The sequence below is a fragment of the Monodelphis domestica genome, chromosome 1, assembly GCF_027887165.1.
Source record: "Monodelphis domestica isolate mMonDom1 chromosome 1, mMonDom1.pri, whole genome shotgun sequence".
Classification (NCBI taxonomy): Eukaryota; Metazoa; Chordata; class Mammalia; order Didelphimorphia; family Didelphidae; genus Monodelphis; species Monodelphis domestica.
The window spans coordinates 80,724,753-80,748,335 of record NC_077227.1 but is presented as its reverse complement, the minus strand read 5'-3'; the positions used below and the strand labels follow the sequence as shown (position 1 = coordinate 80,748,335).

At 38.6% G+C, this 23,583-nt stretch overlaps 1 protein-coding gene across 50 annotated transcripts in view; it reads right to left on the bottom strand.

The window, feature by feature from the left end:
• SORBS1 (sorbin and SH3 domain containing 1) overlaps positions 1–23,583 on the bottom strand; it is a 322,212-nt gene that overhangs the window by 117,142 nt on the left and 181,487 nt on the right. For 38 of the 50 annotated variants that reach the window (XM_056801998.1, XM_056802112.1, XM_056802016.1 and 35 more), the window contains 3 exons: positions 22,012–22,140; positions 8,351–8,377; positions 8,127–8,239 (listed from right to left, as the gene is read on the bottom strand). In XM_056801998.1, the coding sequence (XP_056657976.1) occupies positions 8,127–8,239; positions 8,351–8,377; positions 22,012–22,140 (269 nt within the window). The remainder of the gene's footprint in view (positions 1–8,126; positions 8,240–8,350; positions 8,378–22,011; positions 22,141–23,583) is intronic. The other 12 variants (XM_007478756.3, XM_007478760.3, XM_056801933.1 and 9 more) reach the window with 1 other exon arrangement.

Genomic DNA, 23,583 nt, shown 5'->3' with positions numbered 1-23,583 from the left:
TCTTTCCAGCATATTAGGAAAGAAAAGATCATGGTATCTTTGAAACAAACACAATTGCTCACTTTTCTGGTCCTCCAATCCTGGTCTTCCCATAAGTCAGATTTCTCAGTTCTTAACTATACTTACCTGGGCATATTTGGGATTGTATCTTCTTGACCTTCACACAAAGTGGATTCTCAGAGGAGGACCCCCAAGGATTGAGACATTCAATTAAATTTCAGTGCCCCTCACCACATGAAGTTTGAGTGGCTTACAGCTTTCCCCAAGATATTCTTCAAAACCCAAAGCCCAAAGGGCCTATAATTGGGATCAGAGGTCAATAATATACTTATTTTTCCTTCTTTCTTTTCCCCCTACAGCCACTCAATTAATACTATTAATTCACTTCCTTGCAATACAAAGAGAAGGGAAGCAATAGGCCCAGTTCAGTCCAGTTCATAGAAGATAGCCGTCAATCTCTCCACTCATACTTAGAAATGTACTCCACAGCCATAATTAAAGTATACCAAGAAATAGATTCAAGGACTTCAATAGTTTGTAATTTGATTTGTGAAAGATATCCCTAGATCAACACAAATAGCAACTCATCTGTACCTTTTCAGAAAAGAGGAAGAAAGAAAAGAAGGAAGGAAGGAAAGAAGGAAGGAAGGAAGGAAGGAAGGAAGGAAGGAAGGAAGGAAGGAAGGAAGGAAGGAAGGAAGGAAGGAAGGAAGGAAGGAAGGGAGGGAGGGAGGGAGGGAGGGAGGGAAGGAGGGAGGGAGGGAGGGAAGGAGGGAGGGAGGAAGGAAGAAAGGAAGGAAGGAAGGAAGAAAGGAAGGAAGGAAGGACGGAAGGAAAGAAGGATACATTTATTAAGGGCCTACTATGCTAGATACTGCAAAGGGCTTTACAAATATTATCTCCCTCACAACAATCTGGGGAAGTAGGTGCTATTATTGTCCCCATTCAATAGTGTAGGAAACAGAGGAAGACAGCATAGTTAAGTGACTTTCACAGGGTCACATAATTAGGAAATATCCGAGGAGGTCCTGAACTGATTTAGAGAGTTGCATGAATTGAGTGTCTTCTAGGTTTAGTGATTTACCCATGCTCATACAGTGTCTGAGGCAGAACTAGAACCCAAGTCTTGCCAACTCCAAGTCTGGCAAGCTATGCAAAATGCAAAACCGCCCCTTCATAAAACTGAGGATAAAATTTCCTCTTTTTTTTACATGTATTTATTTGATGGAACAAATTATTTTAAGCAGAATATCATTGATTCTCTGATTCCACTGGATTTAGATGGAAAGGATCTGGGTTCAAGTTGATGCTGCCATTTATATAACCTTTCTATAAATAACAGCATCCCTGAGTTTCAGTTTTCTCATTTGTAAAATGGGGATAATAATTTCTGCATCACCTATGATGTAGAGTGACTGGAAGAATCAAAGAGATAATATACCTAAAACATTTCATAAACCACAAAAATTTGTATAAATACTATTAAATGTGACATTATTATTATATTAGTAACAATAAGAATAATGAAGAAAAATCAACCTGAAATCAAGCACATGTAGTCTCCTTCTAAGAATGTTTCATAAAAAAGGTCTATGGATATTGGTGGCAATTTAATCAAAGAGAGAGGTGGGAAAAGGTTATCCTGAAGTGGTCATAGTCAAGATCATGAAAACAGTGATTTAACTGATCAATCAGAAACTAAAAAGGTATATCTGTGATATTCCCTGCCTGCTTCCCTATACTGCACCCAATGGACTCTGAAACCAAAGTGAATCAGAGGAAGCCAAATGCCACTGACTTTCTATTGGTTCTACAATTAGGTGTCATGGTAGGAGGTTAGAGATCACTGTAGGAAGCAAACTTCCTTTAGTTCTGGACCTCAGGCTTCAGACCACCACTGAGGTGGCTGGATGGCCCATTCTTAGGGGGAAACCTAAGCTCCTAACCCTTTTTTCAAGACTGTCTCCTCTCAAGGAGGTATTATTTATAAGTCAGCCCCTTCTGGAAGAGAGTCTATAGTCATATTTCTTGGACAAGGGTCTAATAAGAAAGGTGAGGGAAAAAAGGGAAAAAATGCTTTATAAGCCTGAATCAGGCTATTAGCACAACTGTATAACTTCATAAAAACAGCAACAATTAGTGCTCATGGAAGGGAAGGCTAGAACCTAGAAGAGAGTAATTGGTTCATTTTTGCGGTGTTCTCTCTGGGGTCACCATCATGATGTAATGGCAGCCAAGGTCATTGACTCATGGTCACATTATAGGTATTGTCAAATCAGCAGTGTTCCCCCATCACTCAAAATAAACCAGGCTGAAGTCTAGGGGAAGGTTTCCACCCTAAATATTAAATAAAGCTTGACTCCCATACAAAAAGGAATCCCTTTCTGCCTACTGTGTTAGTATAGGAAAGCTTCAGTGAGCTAGGGAGCAGACAGTTCTCCTGGCCTCGGTTTACTTTCATTTTGAGCTTGTTTCTCTCCATATGTGATTCCTTCTTGTCCAAAGATAGAAATCAGTTTCAGTGAGTGTTTAACTTAATTTGACTGTGCCCATATATGGGCCTCAGGGATGCATTACATCAAGCAGTAAGCCTTCATAGCTCTCTGCCCCTTTAGCAAACACACTCCCTAGAGATATGAATATGGCTGTCAATGACTATTAAAGCCAATGGTCCTATTTTATTGCTGTTTCTTGTAGCATTAAAGAAGGCAGGGAGGGGGAGAGGGCTAAGTAAAGCCATGAGGAAGAGTGCAATTGGACAATTCAACAAAAGAGATTCCCAGTCTGGGAATAAGACTTCTACTTGATGACTTTGCTCATTCGGCCTTAGAACTAGACTTGTGACTTTGGGCAAATTATTTAACCTCTCCAAGCATCAGTTTCCTCTTTTGTAAAATAAGAATTAGAATAATATTGGCACTATTTGCCTCATGAGATGATTGTGAAGGTCAAAAAAGGATGAATATATTAAGGTGCTTTGGGACTGTAAAGGTACACTTGGGAGATATTTCCTTCTTGCTCCCAATACCACAACCAATAGTTTCTCAGGGCTATGTTTATTAAATTCTAAAACCAGAGTGAGTCAGTCTGGGGGAGGGGAGTATGAATATCCAGTGGGAAATATGGGCGAAGCTGACTAGACTAGATCCTGTCTCCCAGCCAGTGCCTTAACTGGGGATCAAGAAAGTGATGAAGTGATGGGGTCCAAGGAAGAAGAATGACTAGGACAGCTCTGTAAGCTTCTCTCTTGGCAGAGGGCATATAATGTGATCAGCCAGGAAAACTAATATGCTAGAGCATCAAAGCATCAGGACTTTTGTTTCTGACTCCATAATTTCCATGTCCCTATTCCACTCTGTACAGGGAGACAGGCAGTGGACAGTAAGCCTGAAGAGCTCTGGGACAGCTTCTGAAGCTATATCCAGGCTCCAGCAGTGGCAGCCATCTTTTGTTTGCTTCTTGTCTGGGTATCGATGGCAGTGAAGAAAAAAGAAACTAACCTCCCTAAGCCACAGTACACAGGGGGATTAGGAGTTTGCTCCTCCTTCAAAACAAACTGGTAGAAGAAGGATGGGAAGAAGAGAAAATAAATTATTGTTTTAAAATTTTAATTTAAAAAACAAAACAGGCAAATTTGGAAATAACATTACTTGTATTTTTCAAGTTGGCATTTTCAGGAATCATTGAGGCTACTGGTTTATTAATAATATTAACTGATTTAAATAATAGTCACTATCCATTTATTGCCAATAATTTAATAAAATCCATGTTTTCTTTACACGTGAGCACATAGCAAAATAATATCAATTAACAGACTTTAGAGGAAAAGCTACACAATATGCAAATGAATCAAGCAATTTAATTAACTCCACTTCCTGAGCAGATCTGTGATAGGCCAACCATTCACTTTTGGTCCCTTGAGATAATTTGTCTGGTGCAGCTACTTATGAAGCCAAAGGACGTTATTAGCATTCATGAGCTGTCCTTTAGGGCATTAAGGTAATTATGAGGGCTTATGTGTATGCATATATATGCATGGTATGTGTGAGTACATATGAAGCATATAAATTCCATGTGGATTACTGGTATCATTTCATTTCCCCAGTGTAGATATGGCCAGTGTTATCTGGGTATTAATTTACTGAAATGAGACATCACAGACTTTCAGGGCTGATAGGAATCTAAGTGATTATTTGGCTTAAACCCCCTCCTTTTAGATGAGAAAACTGGGGCCCAAAGAAGTGAGCTGACTGTATCTGATAACATATTGAGAGCTTTACTCACTGGGTAAACTTCTACATTTTGGGGAAATGTCTAAAAGCATTTTCATACACAACTAACTGGATATCTTATGTGAAATTTGCCTGGAGTAAATCACTTCAACTGGATGTCGATTTGTTCACTTGTACAACATGAGAGTTGTATTAAATTATCTGTTGGAGCCTCTCAAATCCTAATAGTCTATGAATTGATAATTCTTAATATATTGTGCCTGTGGAGATTCAGCAGCAGGTCTACTATTCTTAACATGGCACTGTGGGGAGAAATTTGCTATCATCCCAACTGTATAAACAAATAGTTCTGAATGGCAAGCTACCTTAATTTTAGTGCATGTTGGCATGCATTGTCCAGCACATGGTGGGCACTCAATAAATACTCATTGATTGGCTATTTTCAACACCTAATTTGTGCAGACAGAAAGGAAGAAAGAAGTAGACCCTCTGTCTATTCGAATTCAAAGGCACCAAGAAGGTGGCCAAACCTCCCTCACTATAAAGAAGAGAGAAAGACATCCCAGATTTCTCCCATTTGATGCAGAAGAAGGCTCATTAATTTCATTTCCTCAGAAACTGGGTAAAGAACAACAGTATAGAATTACTGGGACACTTGGGACTACTTGCCAGCGAATGGGAGAGTATTCTGGCTAAGAATTCTTTTCAGTTCTCTAAGCACTCAGGCAGCATCATTCACTGTACCTGGAGTCAGGAAGGCTTAAGATCAACTCCCATCACCTACATGTACTGGCTGTTGGACTAAGGACAAGACATTTGATCCTTCAAGATCCCTTGAAACTCTCTAAAACCATAAGTTACAGATGAGTTGCTTATTTGCATTGGTGACAAGATCTTTCACCCATTCTGGAAGTTCCCCCAAACCAATGAAATCAGAGATCCAGAATCTCCCCAATGTACTTGTTTGTGTATATTTATTATTATTGTGCATTATAGTAATCTGTATTTCAATTCATCTTCCTATTGGACTGTAAACTCCTTGAGGGCACGCTCTATATCACATAAGCTTCACTGGGCCACTATCACCTAAAACACTGCCCTCATCACTATAGATATTTAATAAATATATTATTTGTAGATTACCTCTGAACTGCTATAATTATACAAAGTAAAACCAGAAACTCTGGCCACCTTCATGAGTTATGAAAAATGGGTTTGTTATTCCCCTAGCTCACCCAAATTTACAGAATGAAAACAACTCTCCACAGATGAACTCGAGAAAAACCCAACTGAATTTCCAATTGATGGATAATATATATTGAGTACCAACTATGTGCACTTGTTCATGTCCTAGTATAAATAGAAAAGAAACAGAAAGCATGACCTGCCCTGAAGGAGTTTGCAGAAGCGTATCTAGTTATTTAGAAAAAGGCATGAGATAACTGCAGAATGGCTCTCTCCAGACTCTTTTGGATACTGTTACATATCATGAACCCATTTTATTGCCATACTGGCTGGGAACTGGCAAACACAGCTTCCATTTGGAGATAATATCAGGCATCTAGGTGGTATAGTAGAGAGAGAGATGGAATTGGAAATCAGGAAGATCTGAGTTTAAATCCTGCCACATACTTACTAATTGTGGGACCCTTGGGCAAATCACTTAACTTTTCTTAGCCTCAGTTAACTTGTCTATAAAGTGGAAATAATAATAATAGCATCTACCTCACAGAACAGCTGTAAGAATTAAATGAAATGATGTATATAAAGTGCTTTGCAGATCTTAATGTGCAATATAAATGCTAGATATCATCAGTTTTTAAAAACCTTTAGCTTCTGTTTTAGAACCAATATTGGTTCCAAGGCAGAAGAGCAGTAAAGGATAGGCAATGGGGGTCAAGTGACTTGCCCAGGGTCACACAGCTAGGAAGTGTCTGAGGCCAAATTTGAACCTAGGACCTCCCCTCTCTAGGTCTGGCTCTCAATCCACTGAGCTACCCAGCTGCCCCAAATCATCATCATTTGTAATAACATTATCATGAATGTGAGAATTCTACCCAGAAGTGGGTTCTGCCTTTCTTTCTTGGTCAAGGATCAGTCATATGTTTGAGCAGGGAATAATTATTTAATAAGTACCTACTCCATGCCAGGCACTGTGCTAAGTAAGTCTGAGGATACAAAAAGAGGCAAAAGACAATCTCTGTACTCAACAAGCTTATAATCTAATGAAGGAGACAACATGCAAAGAAATGTATACAAAGCAAACTATATATAGAATAAATAGTAAATAATTAAAAGAAGGAAGGCACTGGAATTAAGATGGGTTAGGGGAAGGCTTCCTAGAAAAGGTGGGATTCTTTTAATAATGTTTAACCCCCTAAAAGGTGGGTTTTTTAACCCAGCTAGCAAAGGTGGGGAAAAAAGAGGAAGAAGTCCAAGGGAGCCAAGTCTTAGTGTGATTATTACCATTCCATATTAACTAAAGTTTAAAAACATTATCTTTTCATAGATCAGACAGGGCAATATTTACAAAGTGTTAGCACAATACTTGGCACATAATAGGTGATATATAAGTGCTTACTCCCTTCCTCTCCTCCCTTGTAGACAGAAGCTACAGCTAGGATTGTTAAGCTTTAGTACTAATTCTTCTAACTGACCCTAGTCACTAAGCAGCTAGAGAGCAGGAAGACTCTGCATAGAAAGCCAGGAGACACCCAAAGTCTTACCTGGGGAAATACAGTTTGGGGACACCCACAGGAACTTCAACTGCAGCTTCCACCCAGCTGCAACCATATTAAAGCCCTTCACAACTGGTCTCCAACCTCTTTTTCCAGATTGATTCCCACCTTCATATACTGCAAAATCTGGCCAAATGTCTACTTATCGATAATCATTGGACACCACATTCCATCCCCAATTTCCATGCCATTGCCTGTTTCTACTTCAGCTCCCCATGCCTGGAATACTTTCCTTCTTCTCTTCCCCTTACCAGTAGCTCATGGCATCTCCAAGATAAGGACTTTGCAGATCACTGAATTGTTAATGCTTCCCATCCTGATGAATACTTTATGTTTATTTTATAGGTGGTTTGTAGTTACATATCTGTGCACAGGTTGTTTTCCCCAAAGTAGAATGTAAGCTCTTTGAAGGCAAGAACTATTTCTATTCTTTTCTTTCCTTTTTCCTCTTCTTCTTCTTCTTCTTCTTCTTCTTTTTTTTGGTTTGTTTTCTTTGCATCTCCAGCACTAAGGATAGTGCTTGGCATATAATAATATTTGCTGATTGACTGACTGACTGATTTGAACCTTAAACAATAAATAGAGTGATCATAGGACTTCTCATATGAATATAGATACTGATGAAATTTAAAATGAGCTTGAATTATTTTCCTTTAATTTTTCTTTTAATTCACCCTTACCTTCTGTCTTAGTATCAGTTCTAAGATGGATGAGCAGCAAGGGCTAGGCAATCAGAGTTAAGTGACTTGCTCAGGATCACACAGTTATGAAGTATCTATGGTCATATTTGAAACCAGGTCCTCCCAGTTTTAGGTCTGGCACTCTGTCCCCTGTACTACCTAGCTGCCTCCTCCCTATTTGATTTTAAATAATTTAAAAGGCTGTTCTCTTCCAGAACTTTTTTCTAAGCATAAAAGAAACTTTGGGAGTCCTAAGAAATCAAGATGGCACATTCAAAATCCCACATCTTCATAAGAGAACCCTACCATTGGATAACCATTCAAACCTTACTCCTCCTTGGCTCCTAACTCTTTGCACTCCATTTCTTGGAGAGTTTCCATTGGTCCAGAAGCTTGCATTAAGATCTGTTTGACTGAGGCAGCTAAGTCTCTAAACCCAAGGCACAGAATAGTCCCCTTTGCCCATGCCTACCTACCTGTGACTTGTCAGAAGGAAGATTGGGGTGCACACTTCGGTAGCCCTTGGCAGCCAAGGAAGAGGGCTGAGCATTCCCGTTTGTATCCGCGTTAGAGGATAGTCTCCACTCATCTACAAGATGAAAAAGTATTCCAGGTCACCAGGAAGTCCCCCCAGTTCTAAGGGCTTTTCCCTCCGCATGAGTAGAATGCAATGAGACAGAGAATTCAAAAGTAAGCTTACCTGTGGGGAAATTTTCTGGCTCCAGACCTAAGGGTATCACAGAGAGGGACGAAAGAAGAATAAGAAAAACAAAAACAAAACAAAAACAAAACAAAAAGACAAATGGTTATGTTCACAGGAAACCAGCATACACTGAGCTGAAGGGAGAAACCCCAGCTTCCTGATTTCAAACACAAAATGCCTTCAGTCAGGATGGCCTGATTACCATAGGAACGAGCTGTAGCCATGATGTGCTCAGTGTCTCTGACCTTTGAAAACACAAGGCTCACATTCATAGCAATGAAGAAACAATTGTCCCTTGACATTCCTCTTTTGTAGACAAAAAAGCAACAGAACTCTCTTCTCCCAAGTCACAATTCACTCACTCACATTTTCCCTCTTGAAGCCTGATGTTAGTAAAAGAAAGAACCTTCCTAATTAACACTACTCAGCTAACATTTCAGATTCACAGAACTGGATCAAACAGATATCTGCTTTTTTTTTTTTTAAAGCCGAGGTAGTAAGTGGTTGGGCAAAGAGAATCAAAAAACTGAAACCCGGTGGAATCTGATGTGATAATAGACCTCTTTTTCAACTTGATTTTTCCTTGATTTTAACTAGACTAAAAAAAAAAAAAGATCCCCAAATCTGGCTGCCCCACTGTTGTTTCCATCATTCATTAAGTCGTCCCATCTCTCTGTGACAAGACAACACAATACATGAAGTTTTCTTGTCCATCCCCCATCTCCTCTTACAAATCCTCTTTTATTTACTCCATCTTGGTACCTCATTTCTAATTGCCAAATTAGAGGTCAAGTTTGTGGACATCATGTGGCAGGGAATTAAAGCTAATTCAGTGGGTATCAGTAAAAGGATCCCAAAAGATCTAACCAATCAAGATTTTACAAGGGTGGACTAATTCTAACAAGATAAAATTGATAAGGAATAAATGTAAAGTCTTCACTTGGATTTTTGAAAAATCAGGTGTACAAATATAGAATAAAGATGATATGGTTAGATAATAGCTGATGTAAAAAAGATCTGGGGTGGAGGCATTTAAAGAAAAGGAAGCTCATTGAATTAGATGAGTAACATGGCAACCTAAGGCACTAACATCACCTTAGGCTATATTAATAGAAACACCACAGTCAGATCGAGTGAGGTTATACCTCTGCTGTATTCTACTATGGTCAGACTACACTTGATATATGGTATCCAGTTCTGAACATCATATTTTTAAAAGGATATGGCCAGAATGGAGTACAAAGAAGAATGACCAATCTATTAAAATGATTGAAACCATAGCCTATGAAGATTGGTTGAAAGACCTAGGTTTTAAATAGTTTTTAATGTCAAACAAAAGATTTTATCATTGAATTAATAGGGAGCCACTGGAGTTTCTCGAGAAGGGAGGATGGCAGGGGCAGCTGGGTAGCTCAGTGGATTCAGAGCCAGGCCTAGAGATGGGAGGATCAAATCTGGCCTCAGACACTTCCCAGGTGTGTGACCCGGGGCAAGTCACTTAAACCCATTGCCTAGCCCTTACACCACTCTCCTGCCTTGGAACCAATACAGAGTATTGATTCCAAGACAGAAGGTAAGGGTTTAAAAAAAAAGAGAAGGGAAGATGGCATGGTGGGATCCATGATTTAAGAAAATCACTCTGGCAACTACTGAATTGGAGTGATGAGAGGCTTGAGGAAGGAGTAGCCATTAGGAGGATATTGTAATAGTCCAAGTAAGAGGTGATGAGAATCCAAATTAGGATGTTGGATGAGTGAGTACAGAGTACCCATTAAAAGAGAAATGCTATGAATGTAGAAAAGACAAGATTCTAAAACTGATGAGATAATATGAGAATGAGTAACAGTGAGGAGTCCAGGATGACACTGAGGTTATGAATCTGGATCATTGCAGGGTTGGTGGTACCCTCAGAAATAATAGGGAAGTCTAAAAGTGGAGAGAGAATAAGTTCCATTTTATTTCATTTGTAGAGTTTGAGACACCTTCATGATATCCAGTTTGAAATAAACAATAGAGTGGCTGATGCAAGTCTGTAGCTCAAGAGAGTGACAAGAACTATATTAAAAAGTCATGTGAATCATCAGCATGATGTAATAATTCAACCCATGTGAGCCAATGGGATTACCGAATAAGACAACATAGAGGAAAAAAAGGACCCAAAATGGAGATACAGCATCAGGTAGTGGGTATGACTTGGATAAAGGATGGAGAAGTATCAGTCAGACAAGAAGGAAGGAGGAGGAATATATGGAGAGGGCAGTAGGTCAGTATTAAAAAAAGATCCTTAAGGATATGCCTCCAGGGGAATTGGAGCCTTCCTCTATATGAGGGATATTAAGCAATAAATAATACTCAGAGAAGGTAAAAATCTTGTTAGAGCAAGAAAGGAAGAAAAGGATGAGATGAAAGAAACATGGTATAATAAAAGATAAGCCCATGTTATGGGCAGCTAGAAGTTATAGTGGAGAGAGGAAGACTCTTCTTTCTCAGTTCAAATCTGGCCTAGATACTTATTGGATGTGTGACAGTGAGCAAGTCACTTAACCCTGTTGGCCTCAGTTTCCTCATCTGTAAAATGAGCTGGAGAAGGAAATGGTCAACCATTCCATTATCTTTGCCAAGAAAACCCCAAATGGGGTCATGAAAAGTTGGACATAAATGACTGAACAACACAAGAAGCCCATATTATATTAAATTTAAGGAGGGTATTTTAAAAAGTCAAAATTAGTCTTGAGTATTCAGAGGAGGTCAAAAAGACATGCATTTTAGCTTTATTTCCTCCTTTCTGAAGTCAAGTTTATGTAGTGACTTAGTTAACAAATGTGTTTTATGTTGGTTTGATTTCTCAACTGTTATGATGTCACCATGGACACCTAAAGCAAAATCTCAATTATCTGGAACTTTGGAGAAGACAACATTTTGAAAAAGTTTTCTGGATCATTCAGTATTTTTATACTAAGTACTATAATTTTGAATGACAATATTTCCAAAATGCGGGAAAGACAGTGTGAAAGATTCATATAATCTCAGTTAGATGGGACTTCAAAGGGAATCTAGCCCAATCTGTCCCCTAACAGGAATCCTGGCTTCAACAACACACCCAACACATGGTCCTTCAGCCCTTATTTCAAGAGTACTAGTCAGAGGGAACCCATGACCACATCAGAATCATTTTAATTGTTAGGAGATTTTTCCTTACTTACATTGGGCCATCTGTCTCTCTCCAACTTCCACCCATTGTTCCTAATTTTATCCTCTGCCTTCTTCAACTGAGCATGTTAAATGCAACATAACCTCTTCCTGATGACTCAGGGATACCATGTTGAATATCAATTATGATGCTGCAAAAGAATGCCTTCAGGCATAACACTACACGTTAACTAGCTCCAAAAAACTGAACGCTAAAAGAGTTTTTATGTTAGATTTTGTGAGGAAGGGGAGGTTGGTCAAAGTTACTGCCATTATTTGTTGTTGTCAATGTGCCTACCTTTTTTTTTGCCTCTTCTAATCTGTAAATAACTTTAGTTATTTAAGACTTAGCTACTCAGGTCAACTAAGTGATAAGAGGAGAAAGAGCACTAGGCTAGGAGTCAGAGGATACAGGTTCAAATCTGGCCTCAGAAATTTCCTAGCTGTGTCACCCTGGGCAAGTCACTTAACCCAGTTTGGATGGCCCTTGCCCTTCTTCTATTGAGTTTATACTAAGACAGAAAATAAGGGTTTTTAAAAAAAAATTTCACTACTAAGCACAGATGACTTGTGATCCATGTCAGTCTGTCAACTTGCATCTATTAGCCTATATTGTGCCACGCATGGTGAAATTCCAATAATGATGAAATTGTATATGCTTGATAGATTGATACAGTGATGTAATATTTTTAACATCATGGATCATCTCTCAAATATGGCTTAATATCTGTGCAATGTGGGCAACTCTCTTCATTTCCCTGGGCCTCATCCTTTGCTCATCTATAATGTGGAGATAATATTACTTGAAGCACTTACCATCCTTCCATAATTCTTTTGAAGTAAATAATGAGATAAAATAAAGATAAAACCTTTTGCAAACCTTAAGGCACTTTATAAAGATGAGTTATTATTTTGGTTATTATGATGGAATACTAGAAAAGGAAAATATAGAATAAATCTTGATCATAAAGATTTTTCCAGTGGAAAAAAATATGTTGACACTCTTGTGATTTCCCAATAGCACCTTCTTTACAATTATTTTCAAGACTATAAGATTTTGGAAATCTCTTCAAATTTTCTCTCCACTCTTATTTTCAATGTGACTATATGGTGCCAATTTAGAAGATGTTCTTTCCTTTGCTAAAGATTTCATAATTTCCAGATGTTCTATATCCTTCGTCTATTTGATTGTCATCACTTCAGTAAGGGCCAGGCAACATTTGGAGGCAATTTGTGACTAAGTTCTATAAGCACAAAATAAAAATGATGGTGCCTTATCTCTGGAGAATGTTTCATATTATTCAAAGTTTTTTTTCAAACATTGATCCTCACAAAAATTTAGTTTCATTGGCTTCCTTCAAGTGTCTGCTAAAATCCAACCTTCTATAAGATTTTCCCCATCCCCTGTGAAGCCAAGTATCTTCCATTTGTTCCTGTTGTCCTTTAAGTTGTGACAATTCTTAATGATTCTGTTTAGGGTTTTCCTGGCAAAGATACTAGAGTGGTTTTGTGAAGATTAAATTAACTCCCCTGCTCATTTTTAGATCTAATAACCAAAAGTGTAAACAGCCCACTCACAGTTGAGTGGGGGAGGTCTGTGACCCACATGTGCAATAGTGGGTGACGAATCAGAATCAACTGACTGCCCCCTGGGCAGTCCTAAGCAAAGCTTTAGACTATGATTTGTCCACGTAAAGTAGAGGAAGGCACAGGAAGCAACGCAAAGAAGCGTCTTTAAAAGGAGTTACAACTTCCGGTGACAGGAAATTCTTCATGCTTGGGACTTCTAAGTGCTCTCATTCTTCAGAGTTCTGAGTTTGAGTTGGAGGCTGATGAAGAATCTGCTGACTGGACCTGAGACCTTAGACTTGGTGAGATTGTCCTTGAATCTCTCCCTTTGGACCGACATGTGGTGACAGAAAGAGCTGACTCCTTTCCTGGATTTTCTGAAGAGACTAGCCTTAGGAAAGACCTATCCTCTTGAGAGAGGCTGCCTGCATCCCTAGGTCCTCAGCTACAAGGGCTGAGACCCCTCTGGCTAAAGACTAAACTCCCTTGCCTGTTTTTGAGCCAGGGGTTGGAGCAACATACTTAGTGCTTGGGCTAAATATCTTACCCTATCCTCACTCTCATTTTCTTACTTTTATTCTTCCTATATCTTGTAAATAAATTGTTAAATAAATCTATTGGAATTAATTAAAATTCCTGGTGACCCTATTCTTAAATAATCCAGTCTATAACCTTTTTTATAAAAATCCCTCACTATTTATTACACTTTGCCAGTTCCTTCTCCAGCTCATGACAGATGAGGAAACTGAAACAAAGAGGGTTGTGTCTGTAAAGGAGAGGATAACTTGTTTAAATATCCTTCTTTTTTTCTACACTGCCTTTCTAAGGATTGTGAGGTTCAGTCAATCTTAGAGTTGCTAGTTGTAATAAAAATGATACTCTGGTGTCAGTTGTAATAAATGGATGCTCTTGAGTGACTAGAGAGATACTAGGGGAAGCCTCAGGATTCCTAGTTATAATGGAGTGAGATATACTAGGGGAATACTTGAGGGTGTTTATCAATTCCCTAGATGACTAATTGATTAATATTTTTCCTACCCTCCTCCTCCCTCAATATCTCCCTCCACTTCCCACTTCTGAAGTCCTTAGCTTCGCCCTCCCCCCTCCTTCCCTGAGTGGACTATGAGGTTTATGAGGAAAAACTCTTTTCCTTTCTCAAGTAAGGGGGTTTATTGGAAACAAGAGGACATGGATGGATGATGAGGTGAGAGGGATGGGGTTATCCCTAGTCTATAATGAGGGTTAGGAGGATTTTGAGAAATGTCAGTCCTGTCACAGCTATGACACAAGTCTGTCAGGGAGTTATGAAGGACAATCGATTTTCTTCTGTCTTCTTATAATCAGCCAAGTATATAATGGTCAATCACCAACATCAGCCACACCAAAGCCTCAGCCTAGGTCAGAAGAAGCCAGTCTCCCTTGGTCAGAAGCTAAGCAAGTCTCTCAGTTCATCTGCTGGATAGGATCCAACTGTTTTTCCTGGGAAAATTCCAATGGAATGTTACATTTTGATTGATAGATGAGGTCCTTTACATTGTGTTGCATATGCTTGTCTTGTCTTGTAAATCCTCTCCTTTACAATTCACACAGCTAGTATCTGAGGCCAGATTTGAATTGAAGAAGATGAATCTTCCTAATGAGTCCTGGTACTCTACTCACCATGCCATCTAGTTTCCATACATTAAATGTCCTCAATTTATCTTGTATATATCGTGTTTGTACATGATTGTTTGCATATTAACTCTCCCATTAGATTGTGAACAGGGACTGTTTTTTGTCTTTCTTTATGCCCCTAGTTCTTCACACAGTGCCTGAACATGGGTATTTAGTAAATTTTTATTGATTGACTAAAGTCTTTAGGCCAGTTATTGTTATCCTCATCTTACAGACTGGAAAACTGAAATTCACAGGTTAACTATCTTGGTATAGTCATTTATTTGATAGTAGTAAACTGTGAATAGATGATCCAACTCTTGGACTAGCACTCATTTTATACTACAATGGCCCTCTCTTTATGAAATCTTTAATCATTTCATGAATTAGAAAGTTCTTAAAGTGAACTTTCTAATAACCACTAGTAACTCTCTAATCTATAATGAGAATGTGCTTTATCTTCTATATAAAGGGAGAAGTGCTGTAATCATATAATCATGGAACAAGAAAAAAACTTGGAGATCATCTAAGTTAGGAATTCTTAACTTGGGGTCCTTGAAATTATTAATTTTAATACTTTGGTAACTCTTTCAATATAATTGATTCCTTTAATAATGCTTTGCATTTTATTTTATATATTTAAAAACATAATTCCCAGAAAGATCTGTAGTCACCACAAGATTGCCAAAGGGGTTCACAGTCCAAAAAACTATTTTAAAACCCTGCTTTAGGTCAATCTTCTCATTTGACAAGTCCTTGAATAGCTGGATTGAGAGTTTTGGAAACTCAGAAGAGGCTTTATATGTTAGCAAGATGTTTTAGTTCCTTTTTCCTTATCTTTCTACCACCTGGTTTTCATATCACAAGTCCTTTTTGGGTCCCAGCCTTGGTCTGTTGACAATTCTTTCTCTTTTGCTTTGAGCTAATGCCATTTCCCCACCATGTTCAAAAGGTTTTGCATGGATCAATTCTTGGATCTATTCATAATTCCCTTTGAGCTAAATCTTGATGCTTTCTGGTAGAGTATCCAAGAGTTCTGTAATGGGCTCTAATGGAGGAGCATCTGAGCATCTCAAGTCTTATTTATCCCTTCCAGCTGGCTTTGATTAATTTGCTTCCACTTTCCCCTTATGCATTGATCAAAATGAGTGATTTGTTTCAATCTTTAAATCCTTCAGTGTTAATTTTCTGTGGACATCCTTTCTCTCTTTTTTTAAAACCCTTACCTTCTGTTTTAGTATCATTTTTAAGACAGAAGAGTGGCAAGGGCTAGGCAATCAGGATTAAAGTGATTTGCCCAGGGTGACATAGCTAGGAAGTATCTGAGGGAAGATTTTGGACATTCTTTATGAAGTTACCGTTTCCAAGCTAATTTGAGGAAATAAATCAATGATGAGTCCAGGAATTTTCATTTCCATGAAGAAGCTGTTCAACAGCTATAGTGAGGCAGGAATTCAAGATGAGTAGAGTGAGGAAAGCAGGCTTAATTGAACTAGAATCAAAGAAGAACTTTAGAAAAGGCAGATAATAACCAGAATATAGGAATGGGAATCAGGCAACAAGGCGTTAAATTGGCAGGAAGCTAAGCTCTCACTTTAATCCTATCTATTAAAATCCACATAGGTGTAATCAATTTTAGAAAAGAAGGATGCACCAATAAGTTGGTCTTCAAAGACTCACATCTGGGCAGGAAATAATATTTTAAAATCAGAGGCCAGACAGATACCATTCTCCTTATTCTAGGGTGGGGCTACAAACATGCTTCTGAAGAGACCAGGAACAGATGTGTTTAGAGCTTTCTCAGAATGAGAGGAAGGAAGAGGCTCTAGTCAGAAGACCAATATCTCTATAGCAATCAACTAGTCCTGTGAAGTGGAAAAAACATTGGACTCATTGTCATCAAACCCCTTCATCTTGGATAAGTGATTGAAATTCTCTGACCCTAAATTTCCTTGTCTATAAAATGAAGGGGTTTGATGACATCTAAAAATTTCTCCAACTTCAACATCTGCAATCCTTTGGTTACTTGGGAGAACACAGAAATAAGCAACCGAGAGTCAATGCCATTTTGAGGTAGGAGTCAAAAGGGTTTAAACAATGATTTCCAAAGATCAATTTGTTCTCTCCCTCTTCTCCCTTCCTCATCCCTAAGTCACAAAACTGTTGTTTGTAAAGATCAAACAGGATAACATATATACTTTGTAAGTCTTTTAAAAGCTCAGTATCAATGTAAGCTGTTGTTATTCCTCAGAGATACCATCCATGCTCACATTGTCAATTAATATTTATTTGCTGATGAATCCCAAATCTGGTTCTCCAATCCCAGATCATAAGACTATAGATTTAATAACAGAAGGATATTAGACATCATCTAGTCCAAACACTTCATTATATAGATGAGGAAACTTAAGGGCAGAGAGGTGAAGTGGACTGTCATAAAGTCATAAAAAGGCTCACAGAGAAGAGAATTAGGGCTCACTTCAGAGGCCATCTGGTCTGTCACCTTCATTTTGCAGATGAGGAAACTGAAACCCACTCTGATTAAGTGACTTTCTGGAGGTAAAATGACTAGTAGTAGTAGCACTGGGATTTGCACCCATGTTCTCTAACTCTAAATCTAACATTTTTTTGGTTGTATTAAATTAAGCAGCTTACTTAATAATTAAAGTAATTTTTGGTAAGTGTCATGTCCAAATATCCTAAGGCTTAAACCCAGGACTTCCAACTGGAAGACCAGGTGGTCTTTATACCACTTCCACACCATTGCTAGCTTCTTTTCTAAACATTCACAAGATCTATGTCTTTCTTCATGCCACTTCTAATGAGCAAACCTTCATTTGCAATTTCTAACAGTCTACTTGGACTCACCATATGCCTTTCTATCATCCTTTGGTTACTTGTCATTTTGATTCTCATAAGATGATAATATCTCATAATCTGCAGCCATTCTGCTTTGCCAGAAGAATATTGGTGATTAAAAAGATCAAGGTAACAAGAAATTTGGGAACACTGAAACCACTGTAAAATCTCCCAAATGGAAGATAGCTCAGTCTCCTCCTACTGCTTATTTATAAGCCAAGCTCCCTTTCTTGCTACAGTGTTTATTTGAGACACTGGAGGTAGGTTATTGATTCCATGAGCTTCCAGGACAACTGTATGTCATATGATTATCTAGATGTAATTTGTAGGTACCCAGATGTTCCCTTCACATCTTTTTATCAAAGATATCTTCTATACCTGTAGGCACCATTTTCATAAAGATTTTAGAGAGGGATAAAGAGTTAGCAGTTGGGGATTTCCTCTTGGTGATCTTTATTTTGTGGCTAGAAACACCAACTGTGTTCTTTTGCACTCCTTTGGAATTTCTTTTCTCTGAAATCCCTTTAAAATCAATTCTTGAGTGCCTTTAGGATTGTGCCACCTTCAGAACAGATTGCATCTATGTATAATTTGGTTAGATCTAGATGTGGTGTTTGTTCAGTTGCTTTAGTTGTGGCTGACCCCTTGTGGCCCCATTTTTGGGTTTTCTTGGCAAAGATATTGGACTAAGCCATTTCCTTCTCCAACTAAATTTATAGAAGAGGAAACTGAACCAAACAGGGTTAAGTGACTTGCCCAGGGTCACACAGCTACTGCATGTCTGAGGCTATATTTAAACACAGGAAAATGCATTTTTTCACTCCCGGTCCAGTGCTGTATTCATTGTACCAACGAAATATCCTTCAGATGAGGTATGATGATACCTTTCTCAATTTCATATTCTGAAGTCTCATCACCACTCACTCAGTGATGCATCAGTTCCTGAGGGTCATCATCATTAATGAAAATGGATAACAATAAAACTTTCATCAGGACAATTCATTTTTGTGCCTATTTGTCCTTCTTTCAGTTTGATCTACAAATGATCTCAGGTTGATCTGGCTTAGCTGGATCTCATCTGCTTTTTCCAATGACTTATGAATCAATACTACTTATGGTTTTCTACTATTCTCCATTCAACTGGTTTGCAAATGAGCTTATACACTAAGCTGATGTTGTTTTTGACTGCCACATCTCTTTGCTTGACAAGAAGATTAAGTATTTGCTGGCTAAGACTGATTCTGGGCTCTTTCAGTCTCCCCAGTGGATTCACTGTTTTGCTTTGGTTAAGCTTCTCTGGAGAAAAAAAAATGGAAACAATAGAAGCATGCTTTTATTTTGACCACTTTCCTTTCTCTTCAAAATTATTGGCTAATTAAACAGGTCATATTAATTAAGCAAGGACTACAATCATTACATGCAATACATTTTTCCCTTCCTGACCACAGGATCAATAAATTTAGAGCTGAAATGGCCTTAGAGACCATCCTATTTATTTTAGAGATGAGTAAGCTGAAGCCCTTAAAAGTTACATAGTTTGACCAAGTCAGTCAGATCCTAATAGAGGCAGAATTTGAGCTAAGGTCCTCCCACCTCAAACCCATTGCTCTTTCCACTTTATAATGCTTCTTAATTTAGTATTTACTTAGCCAGTCAATGATCTGCCTACATATCACATTGATTCTGAAGTATCTGGATTATTAGGAAAAAAAGATAAATTTGATTACCCTGCCTTCATTGTTACTTATACTGGATCATTCATGGCAGTGTGTTGAGTCCTGGTGAAGGAGAACTAGGACCAAGGAAACTGAGCACATATAAATCAAAAGAATTGCAACCACAGTGGTAGTGGAGGCCAGCTAAACAAAGAAAAAAAGAGAGAAAATAGATATTGGGGGCAGAGCAAGATGGGAAGTTCAAATTCAATGCCAGTAAAGACCTTAGAGATCTTTATAAGTTAAGAAGCAAAGCTCCAGGGAGGTTAAACAAAGGATTAGAAGGATGGTCAACAACTAGGGGATAAACAGAAAAAAAGGACTCCATAATAAGATTGGGATATATCAGGTAGATAACCTGGCAGGAGAGCTGATATATGGCAACAGCAATCAGGAAAAGATCTTGATATTGAAGAAGTCTGTTTTCTCAGCCTGAGTTGTCTTTATTCCTTTTTCATCTTAATAAGAGCCAACCCCAAGCAAGCTTAGTCTATTATCCCTCAGGTCATATTAAAACATCTAGCTAAACAACAGGGGCAAGAAGTGTATGGCACATAAAGTTCTTACCAAAGGCAATTCCTTTACACCCAGCCTTCCCAGACATTTTGGATATTGCTGCAAGACTGATCATCTATGATGGTTCCTCCTATCACTGCCCAATCCCTTGAACTCATCCAAGTGTGTGCAAGGCAAGGATAAAGCAACAAGTTGCTCCTCCAAGCCCATGACTGGTTAAGGAGCCTGGATTTAAGATCAGAAAGATAGGTAGCCCTCTTATGACATAGATGGCTTCTCGATTTCAAAGTCAGGGACACAGTCAAGACACAAGAGGGGCAGGACCAGTGCTAGGTATATTAAGAGGACAACCTCACTGTTCCCCAATGTTCCACAACTATTTTTGTTCTGTAGTAACATTACTTACTATTTTGATGACTGGACTACCTTGATAGTTCACTTCAGTACATCATGTTCGATTAGTCATAGTTCTTAATCTGTCCATTGTTTCTCATCTCTTATTTGGGTAGTTTGGTGTATCTCCTAGAGCATTAATGCCATATGCACCTTATTTACATATCATTCCATTTGTTTTTGCTCCCTGAAACCCTTGTGAAGTTATCTGGAGATTACATATTTCTTTTTTATGGAATTCTACATATTCTTATAAATCTATAAATGGCCTTCTCCATTAGAATATGAGCTCCTTGAGGGCAGAGAATGTTTCTTTTTTGCCTTTTTATTTCCAGTTCTTAGCCCAGTGTCTGTCACACAGTAGATGCTTAATAAATACTGGCTGATTGATTCTAACCAGACTGAGACTTGTTGTATCCGGTTACAATTTCCCAAGAGACAGGAGTGGCTATATGTAGATATGATGTGGCAAATTAGGAAGTGTGTTGTCTGTCTTAAGTACATGTCTAAGGTGTGACAAAGGCTGCCAAGAGTCATCAATCACTACTGATACGGCTAGAAGGAATCTGAAAGCATTTCAGAGACTAGGAGTTTCTGGGTGGAAATTGAAGACTCTTGAGCTAGACAAAAGTAGTATTTCCTTTTGAAGGAGAAAGAATAATATACAGAAAATAAATAGATATTCATAGAGATTATGGATGAGGATATGGTTAAATATGATGTATAATAACAGAGGAACAGAATACACAACAGTGAAGACCAAAAGGCTGGTAGAAGATTGGCCAAATGTCAAAAGAACTTTAAATTCAATCTTGCATATAATGGGAAAAAATTGCCATGTGATCTAGAGAAGGGCAATCAGGATAGTGACTAATCTGGAAGCCATGGTCTTTGAGAAACAGCTGAGGATTAAAGCACAGATTCTTACCCCAAAGACCATGGACTTGTTTTTGTTTTTTATTTTTATATCTTGCTAACTATATTTCAATAAAACTGGCTTCTTTTGTAATATTATGTATTTTATTTTGAGCCTTTTAAAAATATTCTTCTGAGAATGGCTCCTTGGGTCTGACCAAATTGCCAAAGGGCTTGATGACAGAAAAAAAAGGTAAAGAAAACCCAGACTATAGAGATTTTAGACTTGTCATTCACACTGCTGCACCTACCCTGACCAAGTCCTATTCCAGAATAAGAGTTCATATTGTCCCTAATCCTTAAATATCTAGGCCTTATGGACTCCTGGCTGGAGAATAAGGGAGCCCCCCCCCCATTGAGTTACTGGTGCAGCCATCTTGCAGAGAAGTTTCAAGATCCTGACTCATCCAATTCCTTTCTTCCTGCCTCCAAAGGTGGCCCTCCCAAGCCGAACATTCCGCTCAGTTGTTCTCCTGAGGGATTGAGGCACTGATGATCTGGGCCAACCTAGCAAAGCAATTCTCCCATCCTCAGCTGCAATCCTGGGAGTTGAGGTAGGATTAGAAACACTGGGTACTCTACAAATCTGCACCCTCCCCACACCAAGCCACTAGCAAGAATAAAGAAAAAGTTGGCATTGCTTCAGAATGCCAGCTGGCATTCACACTGAGAACAGGTACTTAATGATCTAAGACTGTGTGTAAGCAGCTGGAGATGGAGGTGCTTCCTGGGAGCACTGAAAGATAGCTAGATAAAGTAGTTAAGATCCCTCTAAAAAGCAGCAAGATGACATCCTACATCATCCAATTTCACTTAAAGAAGTACTTCTATCTGGAGTAAAAAATGCACCTGGTTTACTTTCTGAGAGCACGGTCTCCTGGGGGCTCACAGGGCTGGCACTCGGAGATTCCCTGTGTGTAGAAGATGCCCGGAGGGTCACCATTCCTTTTCCAGTGCAAATTTTTGTGGGATCCATATCTGGAAAGAAAGGACCCAGAAGAAAATGCTGAAAAAATCCCAAACAACAGCAGTATAGAGTTGGCTAAGAAAATAGTTATCAGATTGGAAATCAGTGGAACAAACTCACACCCCAATGCACCCTTCAAACACTTTTATGGTTTCAAATTAACCTTTCTCTACAAATCTCTCTCTAAAAGGCATCCATCATTTCTGAGATATGAAATATCAAGACAAACAATGAAAACCAAATAAATGTAGGACCCCTCTTGAGAGCTAAATCAGTTTTTTAAAATGTAAGCATGTTTATTCCCTTGATGAAATTCATTTTTAGGTAATCTATGTTTCCTCTATGCAGATCAATTAAGGCTTAAATTCCTTATGCTTCATGACTATCCTTTTAATTTTGTACAGCAGGTCATGCATGAGTTATCTAGTCCAGGAGATACCCATCATCCTTTGAGTTTTTTTTATTGGGAAAGAGAGACATCTTTTAGGACTAGCTAGCCAAAATCCTGGATGAGACTACACAGAAAAGCAGTCTCACCTGTGAAGACAAAGCAAGGGTTCCAGGGTCTTAATAGTTCCCCAAAATGAAAAGAATTGCTAGAGTAGTGTCACTTAAAAGACTGAAACCCCAAGCCTTCCAAACCTGTCTGTGTACTTGCTATGACCTCTTGTCTGTATATTTTCATACAGCTTCAAACAGTCCTCAAACACCTTTAAGAACCATCTGACATGGGAGAAAAGATTTTTAAAATAAGCCACAATAAATTTGGTTGGAATTGATCCCGACCTAAGGCAGACAGGTTTAGAAGGTTAAGTTGATTCTGTTCAACAAGGTTGAATTATCATCAAACGCAGGATTTTTGAAGCCTCTATCTCTTTTTCTGACCTAAGATCAGAGAGGAGATGGAGATTCCTTTTAGGGAGTTTGCATTGAGTTGGAGTGAGGAGGTTCTGATGCATTTAACTCCATTTCCCTTCCTAGCCCCAGGGCAGAGAGAAGTGAGACCTATTTCTATTCTGCTTTTGACTCAGAAGAGCCCACTTTCTCATTTCCAGTGAGAAGCTGCTTGGTACCATGGGTCTAGACAGCTCTGCACTGTCAATGTCCCAACCAAATGTAAGTAAAACATCACTGGTTCCTCTCATTTTAAAAAAGTCGGGGGGTGCATGGGAAAATTCAGTCAATTTATAGGTTAACCAATGAGGAAATTAATGCTGTAAACTTCAGCAAATGCTTATGACCTGACCATATACCCATTTCTGCACAAAGATAAGATGTGAGATTGGTGGATGTTTTATTTTCAGCCCATTTCCTGGCACTCATAACTTGGACATGAGAGACAGGAAATCATGGTAGCCTTAAGAGTAAGTAAGGCAAATGTGCTTTGGAAATGTCCTAAGAAGCATGGCTCAGACTTGGTACCCACAAGAGACAAGTCTAAACAATCACTAGGA